Source organism: Phascolarctos cinereus, unplaced genomic scaffold, assembly GCF_003287225.1.
Source record: "Phascolarctos cinereus isolate Bilbo 61053 unplaced genomic scaffold, phaCin_HiC Scaffold_9;HRSCAF=440, whole genome shotgun sequence".
Taxonomy (NCBI): Eukaryota; Metazoa; Chordata; class Mammalia; order Diprotodontia; family Phascolarctidae; genus Phascolarctos; species Phascolarctos cinereus.
The window spans coordinates 196,610,919-196,637,456 of NW_027556402.1; the positions used below are offsets into that span (position 1 = coordinate 196,610,919).

The 26,538-nt window shown below is 38.2% G+C and overlaps 1 protein-coding gene across 8 annotated transcripts in view; it reads right to left on the minus strand.

Annotated features, from left to right (window-relative positions):
• Positions 1 to 10,944: 10,944 nt before the first annotated feature.
• GRK4 (G protein-coupled receptor kinase 4) overlaps positions 10,945 to 26,538 on the minus strand; it is a 132,387-nt gene continuing 116,793 nt past the window's right edge. For all 8 annotated transcript variants that reach the window (XM_020992169.2, XM_020992167.2, XM_078148771.1 and 5 more), the window contains 4 exons: positions 25,248 to 25,385; positions 15,919 to 16,056; positions 12,930 to 13,058; positions 10,945 to 11,521 (listed from right to left, as the gene is read on the minus strand). In XM_020992169.2, the coding sequence (XP_020847828.1) occupies positions 11,468 to 11,521; positions 12,930 to 13,058; positions 15,919 to 16,056; positions 25,248 to 25,385 (459 nt within the window). In that variant the 3' untranslated portion in view covers positions 10,945 to 11,467. The remainder of the gene's footprint in view (positions 11,522 to 12,929; positions 13,059 to 15,918; positions 16,057 to 25,247; positions 25,386 to 26,538) is intronic.

A 26,538-nucleotide genomic window follows, 5' to 3' on the forward strand; every position in this document is an offset into this window, starting at 1 on the left:
GCATTAAAAGTATGTTATTGAAAATTTGTCTTGATGGTGAATCAATTGGTTTTCAAACACAAATCCCCAAAAGCAATTTCTACAATCTATTGTACACTTCTAATCAAGTGAACATCTTTAAGGATACAGAGGTTTATGGGGGGGTGGGGTACAGTGGATAGAAATGTTAGGCCAGAAGTCTAGAAGACCTGAATTCAAATCCTGCCTCAGACATTTATTAGCTGTGTCACCCTGGGCAAGTCACTTAACCTCTGCCTCAGTTTCCTCATTTGTAAAACAAGGGAGTTGGACTCAGTGGCCTCTAGGGTCCCTTCAAGCTATCAGTTTGTGTACTGTTTTTTGAAATTTTGAAATTGCTTCATTAACCTGCAATATAAAATAGGAAGATTTTAGTTTCCCAACTGATTGCAAAGGTCTGCAGACATAAGTAATTAAGTTTCCTTCTCACTGTATTATCTGCAAGTGGGACTAGTCAAAAATGCTTTCAATATTATTTAGCAAGTGTCATTTCAGCCATAGTAATAGCTGCAGGTAGCAATAACAATTTTATCAAATGAGGTATTTTACATTGAGCAACTAGGCAACTTTATATGATGTAAACAGACTTATAAAAAAGTTTTTATTTTTTAAAAATAACGTTTTATTGCTTTTTTATATCAGAATTTCTCCCAGTTTCCCTCTCTTTGCTCTTCCCAGACAGCCATCATGTATAATAAATATTTTTAAAGAAAAAGAAAAAAATCATTGAAAAAGTCTGAAAACACATGTAATGTTTTATGCCCATGGACTTCCTACCTCTGCAAAGGAGTGAGGTGGTTAATTTATTTGTTTTTAAGTTTGGTTTTTGCTTATTAAAAACAAATTCTCTTGCCAACATATTTGGTATGTTTATTTCCAAGAGATTTCAATTTATGAGGTGTCATGATATCTGCAGCTAAAGCATTCACACAAAATAAACAAAGTAGTCTTTCCTTTCCATTAATAAAAATGCTTGAGTCCAAATATAGTAGATCATATTTTTTTGGAGATTTGGGCTTTTACTTTGTGTTTCTTTATTTCTTAAGTTGTTTCTTTTGTATTTGCTTGTACCAATTTTAGCAGTTCCAATGGATATTCTCTTCACACTGGTTATATATTTATCTATTACAAAGGAATATTGTTTAATTTTTAAAAAATTGATAAAACAAAAATTAAGACATCCGAATTTGTTTCAAATTTCAAACAATTATTTACAACTCTTATTAAGCTATTTCATTTTTTTTAAGATGCAATTTTGTGGGGCAAAACAGTTATTGTATTTACTGAACCAAAGGATGTTGAGAAATGTAGTAGACATTATAGAGCTTTTAATTTACTAAAAAAGATTAATTTTGAGGTTACACACCTCACAATCAAATACAGCAAGCAGCATGAACAGGATCTGACTCATCTGAGTCAGAAATATACACCAATGGGGGCATATTGCATTAATGTAGACACATGCTGACTCAGATGTGACCTTGTTTGAATATACTATATTAAATATTGTGTTGCATTTAGTATAAATTGGAGCAAATTTGCTATTAGTTTACCTTCTAGTGACTTTGATTTGATCTTTTTTTTCTGTAGGAAAAAGTGGGAGTGTTTATGCAAGAGGCATACTTTAAAATATCTAGTAATTTTGGCCATTGCTCCAAGACCCCCATGGTCTTGACCCATTTCCCCCAAGCCCCCAGCTCTCATGGGAATGGACCCTACAGTTGGGAAACCTCTCCTCTAGTGAATTCCCTTTCAACTTGGACTCTGCACAAGACAAAACTATGGCAGCTATGTCAAAAGACAAAGCAAATGTGCAACACAGATATGTGGAACTCATTTTTAATTCTATAGCAAGAGCAAGTGGTGGTGCTTAGGGTAGCCAAATGATGGGAGACATGGGCTTGCCAAACAAGTCCAGTTAGGGCAATCAGGCCTGCCAGAGGCTGAGTGAAATTTATGGAGGAAGTTATGGTGGTCAGAATAGCATGAGCAGATAAAGGAGCCAAGGAGCCATGAACAGCAGCTTCTACAGTAGCATGAGCTGGGCATCTTATGAGAAGGAACAGAATGGAAGGGACATCTGGCATGTACATACAGTATGAGTGGTGGATGAGGAATCCTGATCACTGACCGACTCTTGGTCAACTTTAAAAAACACACAAAAACAAAGTTTAATGGTTTTGTAATACAAGCTTGTGATTTATGCTTACTGTAAGTCGAATCCAGATTGTTTTTAAAAGTTCAAGTTTAATATTTTTGAACTACAGAAAAACAATCATCTGGGACTTAATAACCAAATTGAATAAGGACTTGAATTATTAAACTGCTTCAGCTTTCCTCAAGGTATTTGTCAGAGTGTACTAAGCAGAAAGCATATGTAGGTTAAAGCATTTTCAATCACGTTAAATGTTTTTATATAGCACATTACATGGAACACTGAGATGTGTGTTGAGAGACATGTTTTCTGTAAAAGAAATTAGGAGCCTATGTCTACAACTCAAAAGTAAAAAAAAAATGTTTTTTCCCCCTAGTTTATTTTGTTTACCACCTTGTAAGGCACACACATTTAAGCTTTTTTTTTTTAAGTTATTGGAGACAATTTTGAGCTGCAATGGGGTAATTTTAGGATTTTGGTCTGAGTATTTCTATTAAATACTGTATTAAACAGAGTCCTTTATTTAGATCTTTCATAGTAATGGGATTTCCTTTTAGGTGTATTGCACTAAGTGACTTGTTAAATGAGTCTTCCATTAAAAAAACACACACATTATGAAGACATTCAAATGAGTAAGTGCATTTCATTTGTGAAGTATCCCATTCTGAAATAGTCTGGTGTCTATTTCCTGCTGCTTTCCTATGATGTTGCTCTTACTGTTACTTTGAGAATAGCTTTCAAATTTTATCAGGGGATCTGTTCAACCAGAGGAAGCCAGCTCTTGTCTCCTGGAGTCAAATCCACCTTTATTTCCCTGAATTATTTTGCTAGTTGCCTAAACGACCATTAAGAACTGGAATGGGGAGATTCTACTAAAGTAATTAGCTTTATCTATTTCTGCGCCAAACACACTATGTCATTTTAGTCATCGCTTAACTCAGTGATAATTCAATCATATGTCCCACAGGTGTAGCATTAGATAGATGTGCAGTTTTACTCAGTGCAAGGAAAATTGTAGATAGGAACACTGAGGCAGTGTTTTGTTTTATTTTTAATATGGAAAAAATCAAATTTTAAGTGGCTCCCCACTCCCTTTCGCTTTAAGCAATATATGCTACATACTAGGGAATTTTAAACAATTCACAATTAAGGTGAAGGGATAGATGAAAGATATCTTGCAGGTCAACTCAACTGGACTTGGCAATTAACTGAATGCTTATGAAAGGTAAGAGAGAAGAGTTAAGGAGTGAAAGTAAGTTAACCGCACAGGGTAGTTAGTGGGTTTCATGAGAAGTAATGTAGAAATCAGGAGGACTGGTTTTCAAGTATAGGGGGTGTGCCTTGGAGGAATTCCTGGACTCAGCTGGAGTCCACAAGCAGAAGTCGACAAGTATTTATTAAGTGTCCCAAATGTGCTGGGCAAAGAAAGGCAAAAAGCAGCTCACCATCTAAGGAGGAAGACAACATGGACCTCACAAGGAACAGTTGGGGAAAGAGCCATAATATGCAGAAGCAAGCCCAGAACTAGCAGAGATGAAAGAGGTACCAATTAAGACTGCGCTTTAGGTCTGGAGGACTATACCAGAGACTGTTAGTGAGAAAACTCCAAAGACTGAATCTAGCTGATATGAGCCCAGAGCTGCAGCTCTTGGCCACAGGTTTATGGGAGCAAAGGTGGTTTTGGGGACATAGTAGTTTTTACCTGGCACATAATAACCAATGTGTATTGACTTTTAGGACAAAGTCAATTTGCTTGGAAAGGTAACAGCTTAGAAAAGAGAGGACAAAAAGGTTTGGTTAAATTGCTTTTTAGACTCTTAAAATGCTGTTGATAGTTGCCTTACCATTTAGACAGTGCTTTGTTTTGCACTTCTTTAATGCATGTTATGTAATCTTAGACCAAACTTACCCTCCCAGGTGTAGGACAGAGCTCAGAACATAAAAGTATTTAATAAACGCTAGTAGAGCTGGGATAACGGAGGCTGAGATGTCAGGGATAATGCCTGGGCATGTGGGGCTGGCCAGAGGAAGGACTGGCAGTAGTAACTATAGCAGGGCATGGGGGGTAAGGGAGAAAAGGACTTGGTGGACTGTTCTATGAGCACAGCCTCAAGGACACTGAGTTCAAGAGCCTTCAAGGTCTGGTGCCCTTCAAGGATCCCAGGGATACAATTTATGGAAAGAATGGTTAGGAGTACGACCAGTGTCAGCTTCCTCCTGAGTTATCAAGAGGGAAGACTGGGACACCTTCAAGAACATCTGAATTTTAAGAACTCACCTCAGGCTTTCCTCCCTCAGGCAAGCTGATTTGAAGTATCACGTGGGAGAAATCAATCAATCAATAAACATTTATTAAATCCCTACTAGGTATCAGGCCCTGTACTAATACAAAGTAGGCTATATACAGTAATAATTAACAGAAGAAAGGCACTAGAATTAAGAAGGGCCCTAGGGAAGGCTTCCTGTAGAAGATAGGATTTTAGTTGGGACTTTAAGGATGTCAGAGCAGGAGGATTTGATTATGGTTTCAAAACGAGAAAGGCAGGAGAACAGCCTGAAACAGGATAGCTTATAGTGATCCATAAGAATCGCTCAGGGCATTACAGGCCCTAGGGTAGGAATTGCAGAGTCGAAAGGGCATAATCTTTGGTCCAGAGGGTGTCCCCTCAGAGCTCTATGAGAAAAGACAGACTGAGCTTATTTAGAGTGAAGCAAGGCTGCAGCCATCCTAGATACAGCTAGATTAGGAACTCTCCAATCGAGGGAGCTTGGGCCCTGGAGTTCCATAGCTGAAGGAGTTATTCAGCGAGCATTTTCTGCGTTTTTCCATTAGTTTAAGAGGGTTTAGACCTAGAACAGACATTAGGCAGTACTTCCTTCAGTCAGTATGATATTTAAAAAAATAATATACAGAGGCAAATATAATCTTAATCAAACAAATACCATGTCCAATTGGGCCCACTGCTAGACCTGCTCCGACCTTGGTTTAGGAAACATATGTGAAGTAACTTGCCCCAGGTCATGATAAATAAAGCCAAGTTTTGACTGCAGGTTTGATGACTCCAAATCCAGGGTTCTAATTTTTCACATTACAAATCACCAAAAAAAACCCAAATGTTGGGGATAACTCTGGCATCTGTACCCCAAGTTGCTTACCTTGGTCTAAAATTAAGCTTTTGGAAGATTTTGATAGAGTAATCAAATCTGAGATATCTCATTCCTTGTTCCTTTTAAAGTACATTCTTCCCAAACCTGGGCCTGGCCTCTAAGTCTTGAGAATCCAGTGAACATTTGTGGAGAATCTATTTCCGCTAAAGCAATGACGCACATTTTATTTCTAGAAGCACAGTTCAAAATCAACTTGATTTTAAAATAGAGCAACAAGAGCTGCTTGTTTAGTGAATTACTCATCCCTAAGAAGCCCAGAACGTGGAGAGTTTTAAAAACAAAGGGCTCTTGTAAATTATCCCAAGTCTATCAGGCCTTATTCATTTCTCTCCATTAAAAACAATCAACTATGGGCCATACATCACAAAGTTCTTCTGCTTTTTTCTGATATAACACATATGCAATCAGGACAGCTGAAAGATACAATACTCATTCTGACCATAAAAATTGGATTAATAAACACTCCTGTAGCCTTGCAAAATCTACCTATTCTTGACTGACGGGTCCAGAGTTGAAAGTGCCTGGTAGCTGTGCCTCCTAAAATTTCAATCTGACTTCATTTTTGGTCCCAAAAAATTAATTCTGGATATTTGGGAGTAGAATGGAGGGGCTCTCTTCTCTGATACCTTATCGTGATGTAAGGGTTGACCCTGGGCTCTTGAAAGTTATATCAGCACAGTATAAACTCTGGCCATTCCCTATGCCATGCTGAGAAAGGTTCTAGAAGGGTCTATGGCTGCATTGTTAAAGGTCAGTGGAGAATGAGAAGTGGAAAGGGCCATCCTCAGAAGCTTTGTTATCAAATGATGAATTCTTTGGGCCACCGCTGCTCATGTACCAACGAAAAAGGGGAGGGGTGAGGAAGAGACAGGGAGAATGCAGTCCTTATCAATGGAGAGAAATATCCCATTGAGAGATTAATGAACACTTTGAAAAATATGAGATAGATTAGACTACAGCCTAAAACCTTCCTGTCACATGGCAAATAGTAGAACAGCTTCTAGTATATTCAAGGGAGGACAGATTTAGGGAGAAAACAGTACTTCTTATTAATCAAGCACTTAACATTTGTTGAAATGAATTAAATAAAAACGAGTGAACTTGCTTGGATGGAGCTGGGCTAGGTAGAATCTATCCATTTGAATAGATCTTAGGCTGGGAAAAGTTTCAGTCAGATTTATGTAAAAATATTAGTAGCCAGAATGAAAAGAATTTGATTGGAAAACCAAAAACTAATTTACTATTCTTTGGGTTCCAACGGAGTTTTGGAAGCATTCAACTTGTTTTCTTTAACTACAGAAAAAAGAACTAGGATCAACGGCTGAAATTAAAGAAAGATATCACTTCAACGTAAGAAAAAAACTTCACGATCAGAGCTTTGCAAAGGAGGATAAGTTGCCTTCAGAAGCAGAGTCACCTATTGCTGGCATTCTTCAAGTAGAAATGGGCTGGCTACTCGTTGGGATTGTTGTAGCAGGGATTCAAGCTTTGGAAAGTGTAAACGAGAACATTTTTGAGTCCTTTTCAGAAAACTCTTAAGATCCTATGAGAGGAGGCAGAACCAAGATGGTAGAGAAAAGGCTGGGACTTATCTCCCAAATCCCCCTCCAAAAAACTTTAAATTAACAACTTAAAATTAATTCTGGAGCAGCAGAACCCATGAAAGGACAGGGTGAAATAATGTTTCAGCACGAGACAACTTAGATCAGCAAGAAAGGTCTGTTACATGGGAGTTCAGCACATGCAACCCCCCCAGCAAGTCAGCAGCAGGCCTTGGGGTCAACTGAATCTGCAGGAGTGGCTAATGGAGCTCTCAGCGTCCAGACTGTAAGAGGGTTTGGTACTGGTTAGAAGGGAATTACAGGGCTTTTTTTTGTTGTTGGCACTGTTGTAGAATTCTGTTGCGTTGCCCATATGTGGATCTGGGCTGCAGTCCTGGGGTGAAGAGGAGCACCGGCATACTAGAGTTGTAGGGAAGTGGGGCCCTGGTGACAGTTCCAGGGTGGAAAACAGTGCTTGTAGTTACTTACAGACCAGAGTGAAGGCTACAAGGGTAATAAACACACCTCTCCTTAGACCATACCACCTTAGAAAAACGGAAAACTTACAGACCCACATAACTAGCTCTGAAAACATTTGAACAAAAAACCTGAGTCTTGGAACAGTGCCCCCAGCACCCTGGGAGATGAGCCCACCTTTAACATAAAGTTAAAAGTCTAGGCTGGAAAAATGAGCAAACAACAAAAAAAGAACATGACCACAGAAAGATACTATGGTGACAAGGAAGACTAAAACACAAACTCAAAGACAATAGAATCCAAACTTCTACATCCAAAACCTCAAAGAAAATGTGAATTGGTCTCAGGCCCAAAAGAAGAGCACAAAAAGGATTTTTAAACATCAAATTAGAGAAGTAGAGGAAAAATTAAGAAAAGAAGTTAGATTGAAGCAAGAAAATCATGCAAAAAGAATCAACAGCTTGGTAAAGGAGGCACAGAAAAAAAAACCCCCAAACCATTGAACAATATAACACCTTAAAAAACACAATAGGTGAAATGGCAAAAGATGCACAAAAATCCACTGAAGAGAAGAACTCCTTAAAAAGCAGAATTGGCCAAATGGAAAAGGAAGTGCAAAAGCTTGCTGAAGAAAATAATTCCTTAAAAATTAGAATTGGGCAAGGGGAAGCTAATGACCCTACAAGACATACAACAAAACAGAATCAAAAGAATGAAAAAATAGAAGAAAATATGAACTATCTCATTGGAAAAACTGACCTGGAAACATACTGAGGTGAGATCATTTGAGAATTACTGGACTACCCGAAAGCCATAATCAAAAAAAGAGCCAAGACATCATATTTCTTTTCTTTCTTTCTTTCTTTTTTTTAAGGCAATTGGGGTTAAATGACTTGCCCAGGGTCACACAGCTAGGAAGTGCGAAGTGTTTTGGTTTGAGGCCGGATTTGAACTCAGGTCCTCCTTACTTCAGGGCCAGTGCTCTATCCACTGCATCACCTAGCTGCCCCTAAGACACCATATTTTCAAGAATTAGCAAGGAAAACTGCCCCAATATCTTAGATTCAGAGAATAAAAGAGAAATCAAAAGCATCCACCAAGCACTTCCTGAGATCCCAAAATGAAAACTCCCAGGCATATTATAGCCAAATTTCAGAGCTTAAGCTCCCAATAAGGAAATATTGCAAGCAGCTAGAAAGAAACAATTCAGATAATTGTGGAGCCACAGTGAGGATAACATAAGATTTAGTAGCTTCTACATTAAAGGATCAGAGGTCTTGGAAAATGATGTTAAGCTAGGATTACAACCAAGAAGCACCTACTCAGCATAACTGGGTAGTCAGTTTTCAGTGGGGAAAATGCCCATTTAATGACATAGGACTTTTAAGCATTCCCGATGGAAAGATCAAAGCTGAATAGAAAATTTGACTTTCAAATACAAGTCTCAAGAGAAGTATAAAAAGGTAAAAAGGAAAGAGAAATCATAAGGGATTCAGTAAGGTTAAACTGTTTACATTCCTACATGGGAAGACGATATTTGTAACTCCTCTAAGAACTTTCTCATTATTAGGGCAGTTAGAAGGAATATGCATAGACAGAGGGTACAGGTATGAGTTGAATATAATAGGAGATCAGGGGGAGGACTTGAACATTCCTCTCATTGGAATTCAACCAAAGAGGGAATACCATACACACTCAGTTGGATATAGAAATCTACCTTACCCTACAGGAAAGTAGTAGTGGAAAGGGATAAAAGAAGGGGTGAGGAGCTGATAGAAGAGAAGGAGGATTGGGGGAGGCAGCAGTAGGAAGCAAAACATTTTTGAGAATGGACAGGGTGAAAAGAGTAGGATAAACATGGGGGAAAATAAGATGGAGGAAAATACACAAGTAATTATAACTGAAAAAAATTTATATCAAGCTTCTCTGATAAAGGCCTTATTTCTCAAATATATTCTCAAAAATCTGAGTCAGATTTATAAGAATACAAGTCATTCCAATGGACAAATGGCCACAGGATATGAATAGGCAGTTTTCTTATGAAGTAATAAAAGCTATCCATAGTCATTTCAAAAGGAAAATGACCAACGTTGGAGGTAACTTGAAAAAATTGAAACACAATGTACTATTGGTCAAGGTGTAAACTGATTCAGACACTCAGGCCAGTAATTTGGAACTATGCCCAAGGGGCTATAAAACTGTGCAAACCCTTTGACCCAGCAATGCTACTGCTAGGTTTGTATTGCAAAGAGATAAAACCAAAAAGGGAAGGGATCTATTTGTACGAAAATATTTACAGCAGCTCTTTGTATGGTGGCAAAGAATTGGAAATTGATGGGATGCTCATCAATTGGGGAATGGCTGAACAAGTTGTTGTATATGATTATGATGGAATACTATTATGCTATAAGAAATAACAAGCAGAATGCTCTCAGAAAAATAAGGAAAGACTTACATGAACTGATACAAAGTGAAGTGAGCAGGACTAGGAGAACAGTGTACACAGTAACAGCAATATTATATGATGATCAACTGTGAATGACTTGGCTATTCTCAGCAATACAATGATCTAAGACAGCTCCAAAGGACTTATGATGAAAAATGCTATCCAAGTCCAAAGAAAGAACTGATGGAGTCTGAATGCAGGTTGAATCATACTTTTTAAAACTTTCTTTAATTTTTGATCTGTGTTTTCTTTCACAACTTAACTAATACAGAAAAATGTTTTGCATTACTGCACATCTATCACCTATATTATATTATACTTTTTGCCCTCTCAGTGAGGGAACAGGGGAAGGAGAAAAGGAGAGCATTTGAAAAAAGAATGCTAAAATTGTTTTTATGTGGAATTGTGAAAAAATAAAATATTAAAAAAAATTCTATGAGAAATCTTCCTGGCACAATAGTCTTTCAAGTTTTATCCCAATTATATCATTAATTTGGGTATCACATATCTTGCTGCAGTATTAATTTATGAAAAGCTGAGTTTCTTATTAGTAAAGTGAGTGTTGTAGCAAGCTGGAGCACCTTTACGTGACGTTTATTTTACGTTTACAGTGGTAGCCTTGGTTGCTATACAGGCTGCTATAACATACTTTTCAGAACTACTGTTTTGGGATTCTCTCCCCTGTCACTTGCCTCTTTTTTCCCCCTCCTTATGAAACATAAAAGCAAGTCTTTATTTACACTGTTAAGAACTTTATATCCAGCTGCAAACAGAGGAACCAAAATACCCAAAATGCTACTTTAATAAAACACATTTTTGAATAGTTCAGCACTTGGTTAGCACCCTCTTAATGGCTGCCAAGGATGCGACTCCAGAGTCACAGGAAACCACACAATCTTTCAATAAGTAGATAAATATAGTCTAGCAGAAAGCCATAACCAGCCACACAAATATCAACAGTATGAAGGTAAAATATATTCGTATAAGAAAGGCAATAGAGATACCAGATCTATCTGGGCAGATGTATATGTGAATTCACAACAGCACAGCTGAAGAAGGAATAAAAATAAACCTCTGAAAGAACTGTGCTACATTAATAAAAAAAAAAAGATACTGTACAACATTCATGGCTCCCCCTATAACTATAAAGTGATTTTATTTTTGTACTTTTGAATGCACCCTGAGAAGAGGAATAGTAAATCTTTTCCCCATGTCCTAGAAATCAGTACAAATCCAGGAAGTTAATGCCATTTCCTGCTATTGCATATAAGTTCAATAAAGATTCTGAGCAATCATAAATAATAACTTGTGATTTAAGTTGATCCTCCCACCAAATGCATATTTATACTCATTTCCCAACTCATTTCAGTCAACATACACATACCTCACATGTACTCAGACATGGCTATCTCTATATACGTCTTGGAATACATAACAATAAATGTATTACACCAAAATGGTATTTTATGGCTTTTTCTTCAATACAACTTTAGTGAAAATATACATCTGAACATAATTTAGGTACAAATGTACAAAATCTGTAAGCTCATACAGAATGTTTTAAAATTTATAATAAAATTTTTATTACAGTTCATAGATACAGTAAAATATTCAGAATTTACTCATTCTTTGCATTTGGCTTTTTGGCTGCTATACAGTGGTTTAAAGTCTTGTTGGCTCTTCTTCATCATCGCTGTAACCAGATTTAAAACAGACCTGCAAAAAAAAAGCAGATTGGCTGTTTTAATTAATGTTTCAATGCCAACTAACTAGAACTTAAATTCTAAGGCATATTGAGCAATTTTCCAATATGGCTTCAGGTTGAGACAATTTTCATCTTTACAATTTTAAGATGAAAAAGCTCATTTTCTCCTAGTTTACTTGAACTCGTCCATTATTCTCCTCACAATGAGCAGGTACATAAAATAAGCCATTCACAACAGAAAAGGCTCAGCTTCATTACATGTTTTTTTTAATTCCATTTACTTTTATAGGTTAGCCAAACTTACACATTTGATTGGTTAAAATAATATACAACAATTACATTTTGGTGTAGATTTTTTTTAACAATAGTAACATTTTTTTAAACATTCAGCTCTTTATGTATGAGATATGGAAATGCTATACTTATTAAAGTAGTCTAATTTAAACTTTGAAAAATATTTCATGTTAGGAGCACACCAGACCAAACAGCGGATTGTGAATGAGAATTTCTCCCGGTAAATATAATTTGGTATCCATGCATGTAGCAATTTTAATCATGGAAAAATACAGTTCCCAAAAATTCCTAGGACCAAGGACTTTGTTTTTATCCTTATAGTGACTGTAGTATTAATAATGACCTTTGGTTTCTTTCTACAATGAAGTTTGCGAGTCAAATTTAAATATAACAGATTATAAAAACAGCTTATCAGTTCTACAGTGGTATCCATAATATGTAATGAGGACCAGGCCTCTAACGCTTAGGATGGATTTTCAGGCTTACAGAAGGGCATGCTTAAAAATCACATTGTGAATAAAGTCTACACTGATGAAATGATGAATCCAAAGTTATTAAAAAAAATATTTTACATTGGTCCAAAGAGAAAAACCTTCACTTGGGAATTACAATTTCTAAATTCAATACAATAGAAATTCTCTTACACGTGACAATCAGTAATTTCTCGTTTTCAAAAAAATCTTTCTCGCAGAAGTGACTTAAAGGGTCCAATAATACAGCCATTCAGCAATTTTAAATGTTAGATAATTTACAAGCATTACAAAAATTGGTAATTAAAAAAACAATTTATTTTAAAAAATAATTGTATATTTAATGATTTCTGCTTTAGTTCTTCTTCTATAGGGTAAGAACATTTTAGGTAGGACGTCAGTAACCCTTAACTATTATGCAATGTCTAATTATAGTACAGTGTCAGTCTACAGTCTTTATGCAAATCATAACTGCAGACTTCAACTGGGCATAGCACTGATTATTTATTAAAACGATGTTTGAACTTTGATTTTCTTATAAAGGGTACATTTTTTTAAAAGTTCAAAGAAAAATAACTACTATTTCCAAATGCTTAGTAAGACACATTTTTGGTTTTAATACTTAAAGAAAACTATCCCAGGAGAAGATTTTTACCCCTCTTCTGAAGAGTCTATGGAAGAAGCCTCTCTTTGGTCTCGGAGTAAGCTTGTTAAGATCTAGATCTGATGTCAATTTGTCATTTTCATATACATTGATGTCTTTGAAACATTCTGTTTCAATCATCTGCATCCAAAAGAGAGGTAACAGAAAAAAAATGATCATGATAAACCGCAAAGCAAAAATGAGTTTTGTAGACATAAATCCCCAAGCCACTGAGTAAGATTCTGGCACTCTTAACTAAATATTGGGCGGGCCCACTCCTGTGAGACTCTTGTTACTCTCCACCTGAACAATCGCAATTGCTTCTTAACTGGTCTCTCTATCCCAATCCATCCTTTGTCTCATTACTTAATTAATTTTTATTAGGCCAGATGTAATCAGGTCACTCTGATCAACACTCTTCAATAATTTCTTAATGCATAATGAATAACATTCAAACTTCTTAGTTTAGCATTTAAGGTCCACTACCACCTGCCCTGATCAAACCTTTCCAGCTATTTCTATTAATACTCCCTTCCACTGGTTATACTCAACCAAAGGGTATGTAACCTATGGTTCTGTTATCCTAAATTATCAAATAAATCTGAATCTCTGTGCTGATCAATCTAGTTAATCTTCAAATGTCTTAAGAACTGAGTTGAAAAATAAACTAAGGCTTATTCTCAAGCCCTGCTCTCTCTCCACATACAACTAAGTGGAATAATCCAATTTATAACTTAGCATTAGTTTAAAATAAAGCACAGAACACTCCCATTCCCCACCCTCAAATTACAGTGCCTACTTCAGCCTCCTGTCTGTAGTGGTTGTCTCTATTCAGTAATTCCCATGATATTCTCTGGCTATGATTCCCTCCTTTCATTCTTGTCCCATCCTTATTCTCTTAGGCTGAAGTGTAAAACAAGTAGGCAACTCTGCAGTACAGCTGAACCAGATTAAAATGCAAATTGGGAAATCAAAATAAATACAAATACAATAAAAAGCAGATAACATTATACTTTAAAACTAACTCAATATGCTGCTTTGAGGGATCTTTATGTGTGGATTAGTGATCCTGGTTTCTATTTGAGTTTGACACGACTGCTCTTAGGGACAAGCTCTACCTTCTTTAATTGTAATTAATTGATGAGAAACATCATAATGATGTGTTAATGAAAGAAGGCTATAGCAGCTCTTAAGGGTTCTCTCACCACTTGTTCTTTCTAACACGGACCTTTCCAGAAACAAATCATTATGTCTTTCTAGACCTTTTTTTTTGGACCAAACCTATAACTTCATTGGTATTGGATACTCCTGGTGAGGAACCACTTTCTACCAATATAGATCTTCAACTGCTTTGCCGCTCATTCATAGTCCCAGAGAGAAGCTGGACCACCAAGACATTACATGACCTGCCACAGACTTCTTAAGTGTACTAATAGTACAATAACAATAGTACGTGTCAGAGGCAAGAATTAAACCCAAGTCTTCCAGACTTTGAGGCAGGTTCTCTATTCACTATGCATGCATGCCTCCTCTATTGTATTAATGTATTTACTGAAAAAAAAAAGTGTACCAGAAGTCTTAGTACAATTTAAAGCTATTAAAGCTCAGAACTTGTTCTCCCTTAAAAAAGACTGCTGATGCTTGCTCTAGTCAAAACAGATTTTTCACTGTCCCTTATATACATTCAACAATGTCACACTTTGGGGTCTCTGTTCAGAGTAGTCTCTATTCCTGAAATCCTCTTCCTTCATCTTGACAGCTAGCTGAACTCTTACCCCATCCTCAAAGACTACAACAAACGCTACCTCTTCCTGATTCTCCCAAATGGAAACAATCTTCACTAAAGAGTATCTCTCTTGTGGATTTATATTCCATTCTATTTTGTATTACAATTACTAGTGTATATGTAAGCATTCCCCTCTACTTGACTGAAAGCTCTGTAAGAATCACATAATCAAAGGCAGCTAGGTGGTACAGTGGACAGAGCCTTGGAGTCAGGAGGACCTGAGTTCAAATCTGACCTCAGACACTTGACACTTACTAGCTGTGTGACCTTGGGCAAGTCACTTAACCCTGGCTGCCTCACCAAAAAGCAAAAAAAGAATCATATGATCATATATTTCATCAAAGAAATGACAGGTCATCTAGTTTATACTCATTTTATACATATGGAAACTAAGGTCAGGGAACTTAAGTGATTTATCCAAAAGCACACAGCTACTAAGTATCAGAGCCAGATTTAAACCCTTGCTGCCTCCCAAAGCATAGCTGCTGTCTTATTTAATGATTGTATTTCCCATTAATGTTTCTCATTAATTAATTACAATTAAGAAAGGTATAGAGAGCTTGTCCCAAAGAACTTGGCATAGTTCTTTGCATATCCTTCATAAATATTTGTGGAATTGAAGTCCTTTAAATTTCTTCCTCTGTTATTTCCTATTTTCTATGGTTTCACAAAGAGCATTTCCTTAACTGTATAAATAAAATAAAAATGTATATACCAATATAGATAAGGTTGGTGTAAAATCTCTCTGGAATCATTTGAAAAACATTAATAAAAGATTATACTGTTTCCTCACAATTACACTAAATTATTTACCTAGATACAAATCGCTCTCTCTTTCTGTCTCATCAATAATGGTGCACTTTTGAACAGGGAACACATATACCCACGAGGAAGACAACGATATCACATGGACTCCTGGTCTTCACTGTAGAAATAAGCCTTAGAGAGCCTACAGGTTCTGTGGGCAATTCTCCATCATCCTGAGCTAAGCAAACAGATGGCCACCATCTGCTCCAATTTATACAAACTACAGTAAATGAAGCTTTCATGTTTCTAGTCAATTGCTAACTGTGGCACTCTCATGGTTACAGATTTGGTATACCTCCTGCCCCTACCCCTCTGGTGATATAAGTTGGATAAAAGAAATTTTAAGATAAATTAACATTTTCCCTTCATTTATAGTTATTAAAGTGACCTAAATTAAGGGTACAGTACCTCATTTTGCCAGGGGATGGAGACACAGCCTGTAACAAATTTGGAATAGAAATCATCATCTGTAGTATCCAGGTTCACTCCTTTTACTGTCGAGAACTGCTCAATATCCAAAACATCCTTACAATATACTGCACGTGGCTGTGTATAGAAAGAGAAGAAAGTCTTTAATATTTGCATAATTGCTTTGCTTATCTTGAACTAACATATTTTGAATATAAAATATATATGTATTTTTAAAAATAATTCACTTTCAAGCTGCAGCAAAATTTCACACAATTTACCTAATGCTCTTCTACGGTGATCTAAATGGTACAAAGAAATCAATTCTCTAATTAGAAACGCTGGTTTTTCTGCACATACCCTTTGTTCCAGCAATACTACTACTAGGTCTATATCCCAAAGAGATCATAAAAAATGGAAAAGGATCCACATTTACAAAAATATTTATAGTAGCTCTTTTTGGGGTGGCAAAGAATTAGAATTTGAGGGGATATCCATTAATTGGGGAATGGATAAACAAACTGTGGTATATGAATGTAATGGAATACTATTGCTATAAGAAATGATGAGCAGGCAGATTTCAGAAAAACCTGGAAAGACTTACACGAACTGATGCAGAGTGAAGTGAGAAGAACCAGGAGAACACTGTATATAGTAAAAGCAACACTGTGAGATGATCAAATTTGATAGACTTAGCTCTTCTCAGCAATACAATTATCTAAGACAATTACAAAAGGCTCATGACAGAAAATGCTCTCCACATCCAGAGAAAGAACTGTGGAGCCCGAATGCAGATTGATGCATACTGATTTTTTTCTTTCTCATAGTTTTCCCCTTTTGTTCTGGTTCTTCTTTCACAACATGACCAATATGGAAATATGTTTAATATGACTGTACATGTATAGCCTGTATCAGATTGCTTGCTGTCTTGAAGAGGGGGGAGGGGAGGGAGGAAAAAATTTGGAACTCAAAATCTTATAAAAGTGAATGTTGAAAACTATCTTTATATGTAATCAGAAAAAATAAAGTACTATTAAGTGGGGGGAAAAATGCCATTTTTTCCCCTCATTTCTAATTTTTAGTCTCTCTGAGACCTAGGATATTATCTCCCACTCACTTGCCACCGCATTTAAACCTCTTGTAGAGCATGGCCTCTGACTCTTGACTTTTTTTCCCTATAGATGGAAGAGAAGTAGGAAGGGTGGGTAAGGTTTAGAATCATTAAGTAAAACTTCAGAAGTCCACTTGTAGTATTAATTCCCTCTACAACATACCTATTTGATAATTATTTAGCTCTACTCTTAAGAATTCATCATCTGCCTATGTAGACCTTTGCATTTTTGGACAGCTCTCATAGTTAGCAGGACTATAGGCGGCAAAAGGTGTGATGTCCAATGTGGGGGAGAAGGGATCTCCATCATGCTCACTCCTGCTTTCTTTCTTGATATGCTATGGCTCACTCTTTATACAAACTGTGACCAGTGCTCTCAAGCTGTGTTTAATCTATGGCAAACAGTCTCCATTTTGACTGTTTCTCCTCGAACTAGCAGAGAACCCAGTGGCCCCACCAACACATTCTCCTCTGGCATGAAGCAGCACCTATGGAGCAAGAGCAGTCTGTAGACCACATCTTGAGGGTCCTGGTACTAATGTTTAAGAAAGTTAACTTGATGTTGTTTTGTTAAGAAACTGGCATATTTGTTAAGAAACTTCAGTATATTTCAGCACTAGTAAATAAGTGCATCTGGGGTAAAACTGAAGTCCCCCCTCTGGTAGTTTCTACCCATTAAGCAGAGGAGCTTTAGAATCATCCTCAGCAGCAAGCTGAGTCCTCTGATCTTCAGTAGGGAACTGATGAGTAGGCCTGTTCTTCAGACTGATATGCAACCTCAAGCTGAGTAGGAGGAAATTCTGGAGCTGGAAGGGTGAGGGAAGTCCATAATGTGCCACTAGCATGGCTCCCCACAGTAAGGAATTTGAGGACAAGTCATCTAGGGCTCTGAATACCATGAACTCTTCTCTTCAAAACTGCAAAGGAAACTGAGTAAACCCTGTATCGAGAAACCTAAGCTATTCATGAAGATGAATGACTGTTTAAAAAATATGTTTATATAGCTATAAATATACATAAGCATTACTTTCCATATTCAGATATATTGTTGCCATGTGTTTTTTTAGGTGGTCTAATCACCATCAACAAGACACTTATATGCTATTTATTTTTAAAATTTTATTGATGTCTTTTCATTTTTGCACCATAGTCCTTTCCCACAGTATTCCCCATATACTCATTAAATCCACCCTCGTAACAAAATAAAACAGCACAGCAAATCAAAATTATAAAGTGACCATGGATGAGAACAATGCCACATTATGCCCCTCTACTGAAAGGGACCAAAACTGGACGTTGAATTAATTGAATTTGACTTCTTTTTTTTGTGGTTTTAGTTTAAATCTTTCTATATGTTTATAAATTCCTCATATTCATCATTTCTTATAGCACGATAATATTTTATTATATTACTATAACACAATTTGTTTAGTCATTACCTAAATGTGGGCATCTGTGTTCCTTTTTTTTTTTTTTTGGATAAAGAGTACCTTTCCCTTTTCCCTCTTCTGGCTGAATGTTAAACACCCCCTTGCCCACCCAATGCCATTTCCACTGGGGTTGGAAGAGGTCTACTCTACTCGGATACTTGGGCCCATTTCCCAGTGGTCATAGGCAAGGCAGATATGGCATTTATATAATTTCAAGAGCAGGAAATCTATTACCAACACCATGAATACCTAGGCATTATGCTACTATGCTCTCTGAATTACCTAGTTTTACTATATGCTCTACCACTGAATACTCTGGGACTTGCCACGTGCCACACCTTAGGTGCTACTGTGTCTTCCATTAGCCTTTCATTAGCTGAACCTTCCTGGGTGGCATCCTTGTCCTCTCCCCTCTTGCCTCCCCAATTACTGTATGACCTTCTTAAGAGGACAGACTGTCTTGTTTCTCTAGCTGTATTCCTAGTGCTTAGCACAGCGTGGTGCTAGCACAGAGTAAGTGATTAGTAAAGGCTCTCCTCCCCATTCATTCATATGAGATTTCCCTTTCTATCAATGGTGCTATATGATCAAGGGATATAAAAAGTTGAGGGACTTCTCATTTAATTCCAAATTGCTTTCCAGAAAAGCTGAATGGATTCACAGATCCACCAAAAGAGTATCATTAATGCTCCTGACTTCCCACAGGCCTTTCAGCATTTATTCCTTCAGTCCTTAATGTCTTTACCGATTTGGTGGGTGTGAAGTAAAACTCAGAGTTGTTTAAATTTGTTTACATTTGTCTTATTACTATTAGTCTGAAACATTTTTATATGGGTATCAAACATTTGAATTTCTTCTTCCGAGAAGTTTGTTCAGACTCTTTTGCATGTATGCAAGAGGACTCCTCCTTTATATGAGGCCCTCAAGGACTCCTTGTTGCTTCGGTTACTGAAATAAATAGCTTTCTAAATCATTTCTGGACTTGTCTTCTCTCCTTTCCAATCCATCCTTCACAGAGTGACCCTAGTAATCTTTGTGCCACTCTGATACGTCATTCTTCCTCACAAAAACATTCAGTGAGTCCCTATAGCCTACTGAACAAAGTATAAATGGTTCTTCAAAGCTTCTACAACTAGTCCCTATCTACTCTTCCTTTCACCTAACAGATGTACTTGTCAAACGAGACTTTCATTCATCCAATAATCTTATTCTCTCCTTTCCTGCACCTTTTTACAGTGTCTAAAATGAGCTCCAACCTCCTCTAGCTCTCTGTTGTCCTCTCAGGGCTCAGCTCAGATTCTAACGACTCCAGGAAGCATGCCCAGCCTCCCCCATTTGAAAGTGATCTTTTTCTTCAAATTTCCCCCAAAACTTTATCTAGATCTTTCTTCTGCACTTATTTCACTCTCCTTTACAACAGCTATTTGTGTCCATTTCTTTGTCATATTAGGATAAAAGTGCCATGAGAGCTTTTGTGTTATATCTATTATTATATCCCCAGCAACTGGTAGAGTGCCTTTCATGTGTAGGGAAAGGAAGGAAAGGGAAGGAAACTAGCAAAGTTCCTACTCTATGTACCAGGCATCATGGTAAGCACTTTTATTTGATGCACACAACAACTGTGAAGTAGGTGCTATTATTGTCCCTATTTTACAGCAAAGGAAACTGAGATGAACAGAGGTCAAGTCACTTGCCCAGGGTCACAAAGCTACTGTCAGAGCCTGGATTTGAACTCAGGTCTTCCTGAGTCCAGGCCCAGTGCTCCATCCACTGCATCACCCTATGTTTATTGAATTGAATGAAACTGAAAGACTCTTTAAGAGATCTGACCTAATGCTCTCATTTTACATATAAAGAAACTGAGGCTCAGATTGGAGGAAAAGACATTGCCTTACTTTGTCTATGTTTCTGGGATTAGGTGGCATGGAAAATGAACCCGGAAATCAGAGTTGAGAACTATCCAGAGCCACTGAAACAGATGGCCTCCATGGCAGAAATACATCTCTTCCACCCACAAAAGAGCATGAATTCAGATGCAAGTTTAACAAATATTTGGAAGTTTTGGCTACATACTGTATTTTTAAAAAGAAAACTGTTAATAACGAAATGATGTTTTGAAGGAAAATTCCACTGATGCTCATGATCCATGAGAGGAGGCTGCGATTCTTTCAGCACAAGTAAAGCACGCTTTGGATGGAGAGATAAAAGTAAAGTTGCCCCTGCCCTGAAGGCTCCTTATAAGACAAATATAACACAAGACGGGGAGGAGGTGTTTGTGCAACTCAAAGATGGGTGTGGATGTCCGGCCTCAACGTTTGCACATCTGAAATTCATCGTTTACTACAGAGGACTCAGAACTTAGCCTAAACAACTTCTCTTGTTCCTAACTTCACTATTTCTGTGGAGGGCACCAGATCCTTCCACAAAACCAGAGTTTGTTAGCTCAAAGAGACCTCGGCATCATCCAGTCAGATCTAAACCCCATTACAACACCCTCCACCCCCAACCCCTGCCCAAGCCTCTGGAACCCAGCACACTTGAGGCAGCCCATTTCACTTCTGGGCAGCTCTGACTGTTCTGATCTCTAACTTATATTGGCCTCTTTGCAACTTCCACCTATTATTTTTGTTTTTGTTTAGGGGGCCAAACAGAACAAGTCAAACCCCTCCCTCTATAACCTTTGCCCCCTAAAATATGTGAACACAGCTACCAAGTTCCCTGAGACTGCTCTTCTTGAGGCTAAATACATCTAGTTACTTCACTTCGGAGCCTTCATGCCACCCTTAGCTCTTTCTCTTCCTCCACCAATCTGCCTCTACAACTCTAGCCTCTGGCCCCCATCAATAGGTCCCATGGCCACAACCCTAGTCCTGGCGTTCATCACTTCTCCCCTAGAACGCTGCAGGAGCCTCCTAACAGATCTGCGGACCTCAGTCTCTCCCCCTTCTAAACAATCCTCCTCACAGCTGCCAGCTGACATTCCTAAAACAAGGTCTGACCATGCCCCTCCCTGACACAGGAAGCTGCCTCTGACCTCTAGGACAAAACATAAACTCTTCTGTTTGGAATTTAAAGCTGCTCTCAGTCTGGCTCCAACTTCTCTTCCCAGGCTTACTGCACGCTATTCTTGCACACACTTCACTTTCCAGCCAAACTGATGTGTCATTTCTTCTCCCCCAGCTGTGCCTTAGGGCAGGCTGCTCTCTTTGTCTGAAATACCCTTTCTTCTCACCTCCACCTCACAGAGTCCACAACTTCCTTCCAAGCTCTGCTCAAGGGCCCCCTTCTACATAAGACACATCTCGATGTACCCTCTTCTCCTCAGTCCAGTTTCCGGGGCTGATATGCAAATATGTCATTCCCCCTCCCCCTCAATAAAAGCCCCTTGAAGGCAGGGATTTTTCGTGTTTTTCAAGGGAAGATGTACAAGTGGCAGTGGAGAGAAAGGAATATGCTTGTTTCTTCCTACTGGCTCAAGGGGGTAGGGGAAGACAAGGTACAGGAGGTGTGTATCCTTTGCACTGAAGGACAATCAGGGATGTTGGGGGAGCAAGATTTCTGGGATTGCAACAAATGGAAGGAGTGTGTGAGGAAGAGGGCTTATAAAGGAATCCTGAAAGACAAGATGAGTAGGTAGTGTATTGCAAGCACAGGGGGATGGCTTGTGAAAATGCACTTAAAGCAGAGAGATCAATTAGGAGGTTATTATAATTGTCAAAACAAGAGGTAAGGAAGGTCTCACTAGGATAGCAGATGTATACTTGGACAGAGAGGGGTAGACGTAAAGGATAGTGTGAAGGTAGATTAAGACTTGGCAACTGACGACATATGGTGGGTAGGGGCAACGGAAGGATCAAAGCTGACCCTAAGGTTATGAACACAGATGTCTAATGAGATGGGGGAACTGCCTCCACCCCCCAATAGAAATAGGGAAGCGTAGCGAGAGGATAGCTTGCGGAGGCAGGAAATGTCCAAAGGACATTTGACATACAGGACACATATATAGGTGGAAATGTTCCTCTTTTGATAATGAAGGGCTAGAATTCAAGAAACTAGGAAACTAGGAGAGTCATCAATATAGAGATAACTGATGTCATCAAGAGAAAGGCTGTGAACTTCAACCATAACAAGTTTTTATTAAGCATATATATGTGCCAGATATTGTACTAGGTGCTGGGAATACAAAAATAAAACGGAAACAGATGCTGTCCATGAGGAAATTGTACGCTACTGGGGGAAAACAGCACGTACACAAATAAGTAAATGCAAAACAAATACAACGTAAACAGTAATTCTTGGTGGGGTGTAGGAAGTACTTATAGACTTGGCAGGTATACTGCCTTGTATGTGGCATTGGCACGCACTGAGCTGTCAGGAGGGGAGCAATTCTAAAGGGGTGAAAGGAGGCAGAACATGGCAGGTACTGGGGAGGGCCTGTGCAGTGACTCAGGGAGAGAAGATGGAACCTTCACGCAGGGAAAGCAAACAAGATCCATGGTTGGAGTGCATGGCCTCCAAGGGGCAGCAACAGGGAATAAATCAGTGCTAGCCTGCGAAGGGCTTTTTCAATGTCCAGCAGAAGAGCTTGTATTTTATCCTAGAGGCAAGATGGAGGCACTGGTGTTTCTTACAAAAGGAATGATGCTGACAGACTTATCAGCCACCTAAGAAAGAAGCATCTGGGTTAGAAAGTGGTGCTTTTGTTCCATAGATTTGAACCCACGGACGCTAATGAAATCACTGACAGTGAGAACAGAACTCTGCAATACAAACAGACAAGGGACAGTACCTGGGTGATGATCCAGCAAAGGAAGACTGGGAAGGAACAGAACACTGAGCGAGGCAGGAGGCAAACCAGGAAAAAACACTATCAAGAACTGCAGGCAGGTGAGAGTGCCCATGAAGAGGGAATTGTCAGTAGTGTCAAAGGCCGTAAAGAGGTCAAGAAGGATGAGGGCTGAGAAGAGGCTGCTGGATTTAGCGACTAATAAATGATTAGTAACCCTGGAGAAAAGAGTTTCAGTTGAGAGGTGGAGATCTAAGGCAAAGGATGAGAAGCAAGGAGCAGTTGAGAAAGGGGTGGGGGGGGAGGGAGGGAGGGTAGCATTCAGGAGGAGGAATGCTGGTGGTTAGGGATCAGTGTAGCTTCTGATCCTTGGCAGCTGCTGCAGGTTGGGGATATCCAGAATTTGGGGGTGAGGAGGCTCAATACTGGCCCTCCCCTGCTTCCTGCTTTGTTAGGGGAGGAAGGGACAGAGGCGAGCATTATACTACAAGTATAGTAGGTGAGACCACCAATCCAGGGGGTCTGGGTCTTCCTGCTTTTATGTGCTGCTTAAGAATGAAAGGGAGAGGGGCAGGTAGGTGGCGCAGTGGATAGAGCACCGGCCCTGAAGTCAGGAGGACCTGAGTTCAAATCTAGCCTCAGACCAAACACCTGACATTTACTAGCTGTGTGACCCTGGGCAAGTCACTTAACCCCAATTGCCTCACCAAAAAAAAAAAAAGAATGAAAGGGAGATTACTGCCCTTGTTAGGGAGACTGACAACTGCTGCTGCCTTACCAAGCCACACATCAATTGCCCTGCCTTCTTCATCATGGCAATAAGAATGCTGTCCTCTTCAAATAAGTCACTTTGAAAGGTGACACATTTATTCATACGATTGTAGATTTGGAGTTGGAAGGGATTTTAGAGATCATTTAGTCCAATCTCCTCGTTTCACAAATGAGAAAATTAAGGGCCAGAAACTCACCTAAGGTCATATAATAAAGTAGCCCAGATGGTAAGTGAACTTCAGGCCTCAGACTTAACCTCTGTGCTCTCTCTCCTCCACTTTGCTAGCCAATGACATTACCTTTGTTGACATCAGTTTTAGAACTCTCTTTTGGGATTTAATACGAAAACAAATTTTTCTCTTCAAGGGAAATCACATCCTACAGTCAGCATTTAACCATTTAAGAAGCCTTCATTTTATCAAATAAAATAAGAGAAAAAAACTTAATCATTATAAAAGGACCAGAATTTAGCAATACCTAAAAGGACCAACCTGTGTCATTGATGCAACATGCTTTATTTCTTTTGCTATATGAGAAGTCTTTAGAATGCTAAGGGGAACACTGATAACAAAGATAAGAAAAAGTCATGAAGTATGAAGTAGAAATAGCTAAGCTTTATCTAGTTTAAAATGTCTAAAGATTGTTTTCACTTCAACTGATGCATGTGATCCCACTATTGCTTTTTTTCCCCCTACTACTGTTAAAAAGGATTAAATTCTATTATAGTAATAATGAATGTAAATACTTTCTACATTTTAAAGTACTATATGAATACTAGTTATTACTATTAATAGGGATAGGGCTTAGTCCAGTAGAGGGAAATTCCAGTTGAGGAAACCTCTCCCCCACAAATCAGGTCATCACTTTCTCTGCAACTTACAGTCTTAGGGAATTGCCCAGGGTCACACAGGTAAGGACATGAACCCATGTGTTTCTGGCTCAGGAGGAAAATAATGACAAAAGTAAGAAAGACAAGAAGCATGATAAGGATGAAGCAAATCTATCTGAATTGAAAAAAAAATTAAGCTTTCAAAGTAAATATATATGCATAGTTATTTTTTAATACGTCAATTTTGGGTATTTTTCAATGTATGCTTTTTTCTCCTTGGAAAGAACTCATTTTAGGGGAGCAGTCTACATAAGGGGAGAGGTCTATTTTCAATGCAGTGCTGTATTTGTGTTCATGGATGAATGATGGTTCTAAGCAAGGTTTTCAAGGTTTTATACTTACATCAGGGGAGAAAGGGGGTTCTAACATGTTTGCTTCCAGTCTCTTGAAGTTAATGTCCCTGAAAATAGGATGCAGTTTCACGCCAGCAGCTCCCTCTCCTTTGCAGCCCAATCGTTTTCTTGGATCTTTCTCAAGTAACTGCATAAAAGAGAAGTGAGGGGATCAATTTAATTCTTTAGGTTAAAATGAAAAGTATTTTGTCTTACAAAACTCCTCTAGAATAAATATAATAGAATTGAATGACGTTTACAAAAAGAAGAGGAAAATTTCTAAGTGTATCCAACATTAATTCAGACTTTACTGATTTGGAATTTGTGATATTGCAGATAATAGATGTTGAAGCATTACTTATAAAGTAAGGGTTTGCTAATTAAGTAACGGTGCTAAAATATGTGGGGGAATGTTAATATGACTAAAGAGAAATAACTAAGCACTTCTGAGATACCATTGTAAACAAATTATAAACAAATATGCTCGCTTATAGACCTATTCAAACAGATCCTCTAAATATAAAATACGGTTAAGTTTTAAAATTTAGACTTGTGAACAACTGAAAGGCCTCCTTGCCTTTACTATGAATTGGTTATGTTAGACTATATTTGAAGATAACATTTTAAAGAACTAGAATGCCAAAATGCAGCCTGAATTATGAGGCTAGACTAAAAAAAAAAGAAAAAAAGAACACAAACTATCACCCAAAAAGCTTCCTTCTTATTCTGTACCTAAAAGTGCTTCATATGTCAAGGACTGAGTCTGGATTAGAAGAATTTAGGTAAACTAAATTCACGAGTTTAACTCCTTGAATCCTAGGCAGCAACTTGGAGAGTACAGCCACAGAGACATCAGACTTCTGGAAACGGCCAAATAGATACTATCTCTGAGTTTATCAGTTTGGTGACAGGTTTTGAACTTGGTTTTGGGACTTGTGTCATTCTTGTACACATGCAGACTTAGGAGGGTGGTGGTCAGGGGTGAGTGTATCTTCTGATCTTTAGATGCTAGCAACCTCAGGTACAGGTTGCTACTCTGATAGACTCTGGTTATAGGAAGGTGGTAATCAGAACCTGTAGCATGTCTTTCTTGGCCCCAACCTGGTTTCCTTCTTGGTTAAAGGAAGAGATATAGGGTAAAATCAATCTCTCTCTCTCTCTAGTTAAAAGTAGCCAGTGTTTACTCATATTATTAATATCCTGAGTGTATCCCCTTGAATTCTATGTTGGCCCATGTATCTGATTAATACAAAAAAAAAAAAAGATGGGGAAACTGCCTACATCTTTGTATGACAATAATA